At 31.1% G+C, this 12,546-nt stretch overlaps 1 protein-coding gene across 7 annotated transcripts; it reads right to left on the bottom strand.

Annotated features, from left to right (window-relative positions):
* Positions 1-2,381: 2,381 nt before the first annotated feature.
* On the bottom strand, positions 2,382-11,885 carry LOC114408534 (serine/threonine-protein kinase STY46-like). 7 transcript variants are annotated; one of them, XR_003665901.1, is made up of 17 exons: positions 11,416-11,884; positions 11,000-11,120; positions 9,025-9,122; positions 8,753-8,869; positions 8,206-8,260; positions 7,223-7,333; positions 6,889-6,939; positions 6,176-6,309; positions 5,994-6,101; positions 5,363-5,436; positions 5,092-5,267; positions 4,293-4,388; positions 4,156-4,223; positions 3,728-4,061; positions 3,125-3,178; positions 2,813-2,947; positions 2,382-2,706 (listed from the first exon to the last, which is right to left on the bottom strand). XR_003665901.1 is itself a non-coding variant. In XM_028371618.1 (16 exons), the coding sequence occupies exons 1-15, from the start codon at positions 11,604-11,606 to the stop codon at positions 2,816-2,818; spliced, it is 1,599 nt and encodes a 532-aa protein (XP_028227419.1). In that variant the 5' UTR covers positions 11,607-11,883; the 3' UTR covers positions 2,382-2,706; positions 2,813-2,815. The 7 variants fall into 7 exon arrangements, 3 of the variants coding, with proteins under 3 accessions (XP_028227419.1, XP_028227418.1, XP_028227420.1); XR_003665900.1 differs by having other exon boundaries at positions 3,728-4,223; XM_028371618.1 differs by lacking the exon at positions 4,156-4,223 and having other exon boundaries at positions 3,728-3,808; positions 11,416-11,883.
* Between the last annotated feature and the right edge of the window lie 661 nt (positions 11,886-12,546).

The following is a 12,546-nucleotide window of genomic DNA, read 5'->3' as shown; positions in this document are numbered from 1 at the left end:
TTTGAGAGAATATTCATCAATGGACAGGTATATGCCTCCGGCTCCCGATGCTTTCTGCTAAAACAAAAAGTTTTTTTTCGACACCCAAAAAGATAAAAAAAAAAAGAGAGAAATATTTATATAATAGATCATATTTAAGGATATTGATGAGATATTTGATATTTAGGGATAAAAATAATCTAAACTTTTTAAAAATTACCACACCACATTTGTTAGTACCAATTAATTAGAATGTAATAAGTGTGCAAAGATTATTTGTATATTGTCAATTAACTATTTAATTATATGGTTTTTTTATCATGTTATTTAAAATATTTTTTAATAATTAATCTTTTTAAAAAAACTTTTTGATTAACTAACGTTTGGTGATATTTATTAATTTTTACGATTTCATCAATAATATTTTTCCTCCTAATTACATTCATTTCATCTATAAAACCTTAAAAAACTTAAGTCTCATTTTTACTTTAACCAATTACTAAATGTTTACAATTATATTGTTGATTTTAGTAATAATTGTTTAAAAAGCATATATATATATATTTTAATTAATAATATAAAATTATTTATCTCGATGGTATATTACAATTAAGTATTCAGAAAAAAATATTACAACTAAGTTTTAACCTAAATAGTTGTTTCGTCACAATTGTTTAATAGAAAACATCAATACCACTTAAAAAAAACCAACACATCTTACAACTAATAATGGAAGTGAATTGAGCTATTCATGAATTATTCAACTTATTTGTTTAATTAAATAAAATTAAATTCAATTATTTAAATGAGTCAAACATAAACTTTACAAGCTTAACATTAACAACTTGTAAATAGTTTGGGTGTGTCTATACACAAACTAAGTTTGCATGCATTTTTATGTATATATAAAAAAATTAAAATTATATAAATTATATTATAATACCACTTGTTTAGCGCGTATATTTATATTTGTAAATTATTATTTAATATTGAAATATGTTTGTAAATAATTAAATTTAAATAAGTTAAATAAATTAAACTCAAGCTTTAATTTTTTTAAATAAGTTAAGTTCATTTAAATAAATGAGTTAAATTTAACTTATCTGTTTTTTTCAAAAATTAAATCTAAATTTTTAGTATTCAGGATCATCTCAAACAAATAAAATAGTTAAGTTGACTTAAATAAATGATTTAAATTTAATTTTTTTTTTAAAAGTTAAATCTAAATTTTTAGTATTCACCATTCATCTCATTTGTACCCATATCCTTTTTCTCTCTGTTTTGCGTGATTATTCTTTTAACAACTAATATCCTTGTGAAACACGATGATCACATAATATAATAGCTGACACCGTTTAGGATTTTGACGCACTATGAAAATAATGTTAACACATGTTCTAAAACACATTACTTTATTACCTGTAATTTATTAAAAATAATAAAATTTGTGTGAGTATCATAATGATTCTTATTTGAAATATTTATATTTTTAATAAACTTTAACAACTAGTAAATGGAGCCTAGTGTGATATTATGACTTAGCACATCCTCCTCCTCTTTCTTTTTTATTTTTTCAGCCACCATGTCTGATAACGTGATACAATAACACACCGTTTGAGTATTTTATTATTATTGTTATTTTATTTAAAGTGATACATCATTCTAGTTTATACTTATATTAATAAAAAACCAATAACTAGTTATTAATTAAACAGTTCTACGTCAGAGAAAATGTTGGGAGAAAATAAAAGATTGCGTTTCAGATCGCGAATCAGTTAGCAATGAGCAAACCGACACTCACACCTATCAAAGTATAAAATAGAAAAATGAAAGAACATAAATATTAGTATGTTTTTCTTTTATGATGACATGCATGTGGAATATCGACCAACAGAATATTTCTTAATTTTATTTCTTTATAATTAATTTTTGTTAAAAATTTGAATGATAGTCTTTTAATAAAATATTTTCTTCAATCATAATTTTTTATCTACACAATTTAAACTTAAAATTTTACTTAAAATATTCAAACTTTAATTTACTCCAATCAATTAACATTTATTGATAAAAAAATACTAATTTAAATATTCTATAATATTCTCTTTTGAACATATACTTTACTATTTCCTCGGAAAAAATATACAATTTACTATTGATTAAAATCTATAAAATTTTATAGATTTCATTTATTTAATAAGATTCACTCATAATTTTGTGGTTTTTCATAAATTTAACAAATAAAAAAATGCATTAGAGATGTGTTGTTACACTTAATTGAAAAAAAAAATGGAGATTCTGCTTTGCGCAAAAAAAAAAAAGGAAATCGTTAGTCAGTGTTCTTTCATGGCCACAATATTTGCCTGGTGACTCGCTTGAATAGTTTTGTTTATTCAGAATGTTGGTTGTGAACATTCAAGCACTGCATATGCTCATAAATATTTAATATCATTTAGAATCATGATAATTTACAACTGAATTCCATTTATTTTTTGCCTAATAGCTCACCTGTGAGTATCACTGCTTGTTTTAATGAGAAATAGCTTCACATATAAGTTTATATACATCTCGCCAATGGGTAATATCAACTTCATATTCCAATCACGAACCTTTACATTAAATTGAGAAATCTCACATTTAGATGTGCACTTAGCCTCTTACCATGTTGAGGGGTACCTCGGTGAATATTCATTTTCATGCATTCCCCTAGCCTTCACATTCCCCATTAACCTGTTCAGGGATCTTTTAAGTATGGTCGAAAAGAAATAGTATTGTAGAAGCTTCAATTATTCTTTTTAATGTAACACAAAAATTGTCAAGATTCCCCTCAACATACCGTCTAGGTCACACGCAGCAGAAATTCTTGAATTTCTGAGAAGTGGGGTCTCAAAGATGAATCTTGGTGCCAGCACCAGTGAAGCAATTCCACTAACTTTGGATGAGTATGCCTTGGAATTTGAGGCCTTAAACCCTGCAACTCATATCCACAAACTTCTTCAATTTCACAAAATTTTGTGGCTTGGTAGCTTGAGCTACTATAGAGCTCTCAAGTTAGTAATATTTCTTGCACATTATCTTGTGAATTCTCTTTAATCATAACCAACATCCATCATCCAAAACAGCATATGTAATTCTAGTTAAGGAATACCTTCTGGATCACTCCAACTGCTGCTTGCAATGGGGACAAATGCTCATAAGGAAGCTGTCATTCAGTCATAAAACATAGACGAAAGATATGAATTCTGAGCAACCACAATAATACTGAACAAAACAACACAAAAATAAGTGTCTAAAGCATACTTGCTGACTTTAATTTTCCATTTCTGTTAAATACATTGTTACTCACTTTTATTCTTCCATATATCAAAGTTTGTACATTATCAATTCACCATATATGATTTAATAATGTGGTCAACATTGGCTAGAAGGTTTTGCTTAGTACTTCTTCAGTTACGGGAAATAATCCAGCTAAAAGGATTGAATCTGTATACTTTTGTTAGAAGGGTGTAGTACATGTTATTGGTCACTTTATTGAAAAGGACAAAAGTTGTGCATGTCAATTACTAAGCTCTGTTAATTCAGTCCCAACTGAAAATGATAGTGTTGCCAATAAGAAGGGGTTAATACTATTACAAAATAGAGAGAGTAAATCAGTTTTCAATTGGACACGAGAAAGAGAATGTTTAATTCTTGGTTCTATAGACGTCAAACAAGAGAAAGCCAAAGAGAGGAAAAAGTCACAATGCATTACCTTTCCTGTGAGCATTTCCCAAAGAACAATGCCAAAGCTAAAGACATCGGCTTTCTGATCATATGGTTTATGTTCAATAACCTTCCATATGCCAAGGAATCACAAGTTGATTATAATAAATACAATGAGCAACAAAAAGGCAAGACATATCAATTTTTTAGCTGTCTTACATAACCAATTAAAGCATTCATAGGAAAAAAGCCATAGTTTTGGTTTCAGCCAACAGGAGAGAAGGTAATTTGAGAGCAATAGCCTACCATTGTCTTCTTTGTTACAACATTTTTCTTTTGGATTGGAGTTTTACAAATTGGGGGACAAAATTATTATTATCCATCTGCAGAGCGCATAAGCAACCAAAAGCAGTATTGAAAATAATGTTAGCTTTAAGTATTGTTCACCAGAAAAAAAACTGTCATTCTCATTCCAACCTGTCTAGGTTCATCTTATTACATCACAAACTGCTGCCTATTGTGTCCTTAAACAGCCTCATCCATGCCTGTAAGTTATACAATTCATAAATTTAAAGTAATCAACTTTATGGAAATATTCATAAATATTCACAGACCTCCGGAGCCATCCACCGGTAAGTTCCAGTTTCTGCAGTCATGATACCAGACTGATCATGCACTCTAGCTACACCAAAATCGGAAACCTTAACTACCTGTTGGAAAAGATATTTAAAATACAAACACAAAGGCATAAATTCCTTCAAGCCATAAGATCAAGTATACCTAAACTTTCTGAAGTAATTAAATAAAGATGAAAACGCACGTAGCAGACAAAAATGTCGAAAAAAACTAGAAAAAAATTACAGTATATGAAATTTTCAAGGCTTTATCATAAGCATTACATGGTTGGTAGATCATCCATTACAAGAGAAGATATTTGAAGCATCACCTTATAGTATCCAACTCTAGACTTGTATTAGGTTTTCACCTTAAGGCTTTTTATGCTACCTCAACATGTTCATACAGTAGCTAATTTTTAGTTCTGAATTCCTGAAGTTATCAACCCAAATTGCGAAAACTCTAATTTTAAATAACTTGAAACTTATTTTGACATGTTATAATAATAAATTGAGAGGATGTTTAATCCACAACTACACTATATTGATTCCAAAACTAAGCAAATGTATTTTGATTCCTTTATCTGCCAAGGATGATTCAATTAAATTTGCACAGACTTTTAATTGATTTGCATCACCAATCACTTTATTTTCAATATGTAATCAGATGGAAGACATCTAATAATTTACCCAACTAGAATTGCAGAGCAGTTAACAATAATGTGGTATAAAAGTTGACAGCATTAACAAAGAAGTACTAGCCACTGAAGTCCAAAGTAAATATACAATGTAAACTTACCCCATTCTCATCTATCAAAAGATTAGCTGCTTTAAGGTCCCGATGTATGATATCATTCTGATGCAAATATTTCATTCCTTCGGAAACATCAATGGCTACTTTGAGTAAAGATGGAAGAGCAAGGACAGTCTTCTGTTTATGCAAAAAGTCAAACATACTTCCACCAGACATGTATTCTGAGAACAAATTATGCATTGAAAATGACAATATTTGTGTCATTACATTGACCTTGTACAATCAAGAAGCAAAAAGTAATAAGGACAAATTTCACCTGTGACAAGGTAAAGGTTTGGGGGTTTTGTACAAGCGCCAACAAATTTGACAACATTCTTGTGCTGAATTTTACTGCAAGAATTAAATTTGAAAAAGCCATGAATTGGCTACAGACTATATAACTCAATGAGATAACGTCCTATATTGCATAAATTATTGACAACAACAACCAAGTCTTTTTCCACTAGGTGGGATTGGCTACTCATTGATCCATGTTAAACAGATTCAACAAAGTGTTAAATTGACTGTCAACTACCAAACACAACCCTCACCTACTCACCTTTAATCCAAGCTTGGGGCTGTTCATTTAAAGAATTGCATTAAAGCACAAATAGGCAAGTTTCTATATTGCATAGAAAGGAAAAAAAGATTATTAATGTATCTTTTCCCTTTCTCTCTCACTCTCTACAACTTCAGCATAGAAGCATTTGGACAACAGATTTTATATGAACCATAATCATTTGAACCGACAATTTAGGAAAAGAACCTCTGAAATATTTAACTATTTTATTTATTCCAATTCAATTGTTAGACAAGTCTTTACATGTTGTTTTCATGAAAATACGGAAATTCGAAGAAGAACAGGCTCAATGGTAGGGGTGATGAATGGAAGTTGGGATAAAACGAACCTTAGGATATACACTTCCTGAGCAAACTCTCTTAGCATATTGTCATTCAAACTCTCATGTTTAAGGACTTTGATGGCTACATCTTGATTGCAGAACGTACCTTTATACCTGTTTCAACTAATCAGTAACTCAACATTTACTGATCCACATACAAATCAAGAAGAAGGAATGATAATACTAACAAATCACTGAAAGGTCCAGATGCAATTTTATTTTCATATCTTAAACACCCAGCACCAATTCTCCAGATAAAGTTCATCCTGGTTTGCTCTTGCTTTGCAGTAGGAAGACTCCCATTTTTTTTCAATTGAGGTTGCTTCCAGATTTCCACCCAAAAAAAAACAACTTATAAATAATCCTCTATTATAAAAGTGGGAGAAGGGAGATTCAGGCAACACTTTATTTGCTAAGCTAATATTAATCTAGAAAATTAAAAATTCTACTACTAACTTATATATGTATATTTCTCCATCAATTACCTTCCACTCAAACTAAAGCAAGAACTACTGAACTTTTTAATTTGTAAGTAAATGTTAAATATGATCAACTTTTGTTATTAACTAGGGAAATTGAACTATCAACATGAATATAACTGGGGAAGAAAACTGCCGCCATAAACTAGACATGGAATTTTGGGTGCAAATCATGATACTGACGGCAGGGGGCTTGGGGAAACCACTGATCTTTTTTCATTATAAGTAAAAGGATTTTTACTTGCTTATCAATATTTTTACATTTGACTGAACAAATATAGGTAAAAGAATAATGTCAGAATTTATTTTTACTTGGTTATATAACAGAGAAATGGTAGGAAAAAAATGTGTAAATAACATTATTGCAGGTAAAAGTTTATCTTCAAACATAAGCAGTAAACATGTAACCACAAGTGGCCTACCTGGAGCCTCTGAACTTTCTTAGCTAGTTCATATTTTAACTTCTCTGTTTCCTACAATCTCAGACATGGACATATGTCAAGTAACCTTGTTATGAAGAAATGAGGGACAAAAATAGAGTTCAATAGTATATTCTCCTTTCTTTTGTTACATTATAAAGTGTCAATACTCAATGGTACATCCTATCAAAGTCTGAGAGCTAGTAAGTTCTATGTTGCCAAACTTAAAAAAGGATTGCATTTGCAGTTCAATTCAAAACATGTTTTCCCCAGTTCCATGAGAAACACAATTAAATGAACTATTGTATTTCCAACACAAAAGAGTAGAGGAAAATACCTCAACCGCCCAACCACCAACAACAAAAACATCCAATGAATAGCCATCTATTGTCGAAAAAGCATGTGCTTCTTGAATGTCCAACCCAGTCTCAGATAGTAAGGATGTCAACTGTAGTTCAACACAAAAGCTTAAACTATAAAAACCTTGATTTCTGCATATATTTAATGAAGGAATAAAAATCGCATGCATTTTCTGGAATCTGGATGGTGTGAAGGAAATGAAAACTAAGACTGCATATTACATGTCTATCCCCTATTTGTCAAAAATATATACAATATGTGCACTGTAATACGTATTGTTCAAATTGCTGTGGCGGCCTCAAGAAAAGTATACTAATATCACTAGCATCCATGATACACAAACAAGACTAAACATCAAAATGACTGTTGTTAAAGATTCAAACGGAAATCCGTAAGTTCAGTCCTCACTAATTATTCAACAATAGTAATAGTTTTTTGTAGCTCTCTGGGAAAAATATTTTCTTGTTGTTGTTATCAATAGTTGTATAAAACTAAGATCAATAAAATAGAGATTCTGGGAGCCTTCACATCATAAGCATTATGCAATGGAATTCAAAGATATTATACCTGTTTATTGTAAATTTTGTTTGCATTTTACTAAACATATCCTGTAAGTGTGATTAGAAGACTCCAAGGCCTTGTGATTCACCGTTTGGCTCAAATGAGGGGAAGGAAAGAGAAGAAAAATTAAGTAACTTACTATTATATCCTTAGAGTATAGACAAATAAAATCGTTAACCCCTGAATTTGAGGGGCAGGAGGAGCCAACAACATTCAGTGAAAACTGAGAAGGAAAGCTAGTCCCCTGCCCCTCCATTCCCTTCCCCATCAAACCCCATTAGGATTGTTAAAGAAAAAACATAACGCATTGGACATATTGAAACAAGAATTTCTGAAAAAAATCAGAAAAATAGAAAACGGTAGGGCATAGGTTTGCACCACAATAACAAGATTAACTACCTGAGAGAGAAGTTTTGGCTTGTCATTTGTTGAAATTGTGATTTCATGTATGGGCCTGCCGCAAGTAGTAGGATGAAAAGTTATAATTATAAACAAAAGTTTCAAGCAATAAAAAAAAAGAACCCCTTGATCAAGAACACAAATATACAGTGAGAGGACTTCTAATGTATTTTTTTTTTCCTATAAGAATGGTAAATAATTACTGGAAGTTTACAACAACTCATCAAGGGGTGTTTAATATAAAATTAAGAAGAATAAATATTTTTTACTACTACTATTAATTTTATATGGCATGTTTAAGTAATCTCATGTATGTATGGTTTACGACCTGATTTTTTTCTCTTAATCTCATGTAAAAATGTATCACTATACAAATATCATCATGTTTATTGACATAAGGAAATAGACATAAAGAAAAAAATTTATTACAAATGAAGGAAAAGTCCTGATATTAAAAAGAAAGGTAAGTTTAACCAAATGAAAAGTAGATCAGTAGCAAAAGGAAGTAATAAAAATTAAAGTTAAAGATTATGATTGAACATTTTACCGGGCATAATGTGCATAAAAATTCAAATAGTTATCCCTGTCTCGAACTTGTAACTGGCTCTCGCCAAGAGCAAGTTCCATATTAGTTGACGAACCCAAAGCCGGTGGAGGATGGAAGCTGAGAAAGCATGAACGAAAAAAAGAAAAAAACCGTTGGAAAAGTTTATATAAGGCATAAAAGATATATAGGTGATAAGAACACTGTAAAAAACCATAATAGGTGTATAAATGAAAATAACAATTAAAGGCAGGTAAATATTCCCATAATCATGCCTCATGTTGCCTGGAATACCAGAATCTTCAGGACAAACTTTACTTTGTGAGTTTGAATGAAGGGATTTACTAGAATGACCAGCTGAAGCAGAACCAACCTGCATAAAATATATATTGCCAAGTCTAGCAAAATCAATCAGCACGTACCCGCAAAGTTTCCATTGTCTGATAAAGTGAATACATTAATGTTCTTTATATATACTAATGAAATCAGAACATGATAATTTCTTATGTGTATATATTTTTTTATTAATTTATTATTTAACCTGAGATTATTTTTGGAAAGTATTGTTATAAAAAATCGATATATTTAATGAAAATAAAATATTAATACTTGTTAATAATTAAATTAATAAATTATACAAAAAACAAATATAACTATTAAAGAAAAAATTACTATTAAACAAATATAATCCTAAATAAAGGTTTAAAAAATTACTATGTTTTTTACGTTTTTTGAAATGGATTATTTTTTGAGAGTGATAAAAAAAAAGGACAAAAGAATAAGACCTTACTAGGTGGGTATATGGGCTTGTTTGGTCTATTTTGATCTGTATTTAAATAAATTGGATCGGGCTGATCACTTATTAAGTGGATCATATTTTATTTGGTTCACATTCAGTCATTGGGATTTTCTTCTTGCATCAATCATTTGTCTTCTACACCCAGCAATGAGAGTGAAAAACCAAAAACACCCATACGTATAACCTTTACGGATTGTCAATCTGTAAGACCATTATGGATTCACAATCCTTAAGGTCATTACAGATTCACAATCCCTAAGACCATGGACCTTACGCATGCCACTTCATCATGGACCTCTCGTATGTCGCGCCCACTCCCTCCCCGACCAACGCCATCACGAGGATCTCAACAGCCTTTCATGACTCTAGTGCAACGATGCCGCCGAACGGGACACGAGGGCAAACAACGCCACGGGGTCTAGCCCCACCTCAAAGGCATTGAGGGCAAAGATGGTGACAGCAAAGTACGCGAGCAGCGTGAGGGGGAGGCGCTCTGCGGCAAGATTCCACGAAGGGCGGTGGCGAGGAGGTGGCGGTGCTACGTTGTGGCAGAGTTAGCGTAGCAGTCCATGAACTGCTGGCAGAGGTCTATGGTGGGTGTGTGGGTGGGGAATGTAAGGCCATTACGGATTCGCAATCCGTAAAGTCATTACGAATTTACAATCCGTAAAATCATTACGGATTTATAATTCGTAAGAATTATACGGATTGACAATCCGTATAATTATTTCGAATTACAAATCCGTATGTTTTGAAATATTTCAAAAATGGGTAATTTTAGAATATTTCAAAAAATATTAGGTGTAGAAGATTTTCTTTTAATGTAGGAAGAAAATCCCTCGTCATTTAGACCGCAAACAAATGGAGTAGTTAGCGGGCCCAATTTTAAAACCTAAAATGATAAAAATTATAAATATCTAATATACGATTAACAAAAAAATAACGAAGTTAAAATCCACATAACAAAATTACAATTCCATTTATATATTATCATAAACTTTTTGTAGTAATGGAAGCGTGACGTAGGTTCCTTCTCCAACAATGTTGCCTAATGCCAATGGCCATATTCAAGTGCGTAATAGTACATACAGACATACAGTATAGTAAGTGGAATCATGGAAAAATTGACCGATGAAGGCGAAGGGAAAGCAAACGTTAGAGGTCAAAACTTTATCTGCTATCAATTAATAATCTTATTACGGACATGTTTGAATAAGCTTTCTAAAAGCACTTTTAGAAAACGAAAAAAATAAAAATAAAATCCTTAAGTTAAAATTAGTTCTTCATAAGTTAATCATTAATTAATTTTTAAATGTTTTTTCATTTTTTTGGAGAAATTACATGAAAGAACTTTTATATTATTGTAGCTTATGGAAAAAATTTATCTCATTTTTTTCTTAAAAAGTGCTTATATAAAAACAGGTTACATAATTAGTTTCTAGATGAATTACCTGTACAAGACGGACTTCAACTGCAGGCCCGAATGCTGTAGTTGGGGCTCGTGCGATGTCCAGTAACCTTTTATGCATAAGAACATCTTGTGCCCTCTCCACATTCATGTCCAATGCATACCTAATATTAACATATGCGCATATAATTGACAAAATTAGCAATTGCAAGTCTCCACACAACTCCGTGAATATAGATTAACGAGTTCCAAACAGAAAGATAGAAAAAGAGTAAGCATTCTTTTACGAAAAACACAAATTAAATAAGAAGAATAGCGGTTTAAGGATTGAACTAGAAAGTAAGAACAAAAATCAACATTTTGAACCACCCCAACCAACAAGTAATTCTTTTTTTTCGTTAAGATTTCCATTTTTCTTAAGACAAGAATATACAGCGAGAACAAGAGAATTCGGCGTACCTAGAAGGAAGGCGATAGAAGTGTGCCCAAAGCTCATCCTCAAAACCAGGAACCATAGCCTCTGGGACATTCAATTCCCTAAGTCTACATAGAACCTCGTTATAAACTCCAACCTTCTGCCTCTGTTTTGGACTTAGGTTCCATCCAGAATTGAAAATTCCGCTATTGCAAGATTCTGTATGATCTCCCATATATGAGTACCACCAACTAAAAATAAGATACTAATTAACGGGACCCCTCTTATATATTTGCTTCAATAATAATCAATACAACAGTAATATGACATGAACAACCAAAGTGTGATGAAGGATATCATCAATTCAAAAGCTCTCTGCATGAGACAAAAATGGCATTCTGCTTCCCTATATCAACAAGGTCACCACTCGAAGTGAGTTTAAAATAACATTTAATTAAAATGAGGGAGCGTAATGCGCACCCCTAGCTAACCCATATCGACGTGGATTGTACAGAATAATATATATACAACGAAGGAGACTTTGCTTGTACCATCCAAGAATTAACCATTTAGATTAAGTAATGACGATAAACACAATAAAAATCCTTTTTATTATAACAATATGAATCTTTGATGGCATCACCCACCCACCAAACACTCGCGCCCCTTGTTTCTCTCGCTTCCCACAACATCACACTCAGACACAACTATAGTATTTTACTGTTATTTAATTTGACACGGTAATCATTCTTCTCTCCTTATTGAGGAGTCGGAAGATACTACTCTTAAATTAATTTATCCACTGATCATGGAGTCTGTCAATCATTTTATTTGCTGTATTTACTTTTTTGTTTTCTCTTCACGTTCTACTTTAGTCCTTAATTAATTAATTCCGTAGAGATCCATAGGATTAGTATTCGGATGTCTTTTATACGTTTTTTTCCTTATAGGTCACGTATCTTCTTTTTTTCATTTTATGGCATATTCTATATTTTTTTATAATAATAAACAAACCAATCTTTTTTTTTCTTTTTTAAATTAATAATTTAATAAAATTATGTATAATTTTCTTAAATCAATATATAAATGGCATCAATCAATATTAAATATAATAATACATTATTAATCATCTTTTTTTGTGAAATAATTTTTATTTAATTAAAATTTTCATTGCG

This window comes from Glycine soja, chromosome 4 (genome assembly GCF_004193775.1).
Source record: "Glycine soja cultivar W05 chromosome 4, ASM419377v2, whole genome shotgun sequence".
NCBI lineage: Eukaryota > Viridiplantae > Streptophyta > Magnoliopsida > Fabales > Fabaceae > Glycine > Glycine soja.
The sequence above is the reverse complement of the archived record's forward strand: the minus strand, read 5'-3'. Positions and strand labels throughout refer to the sequence as shown.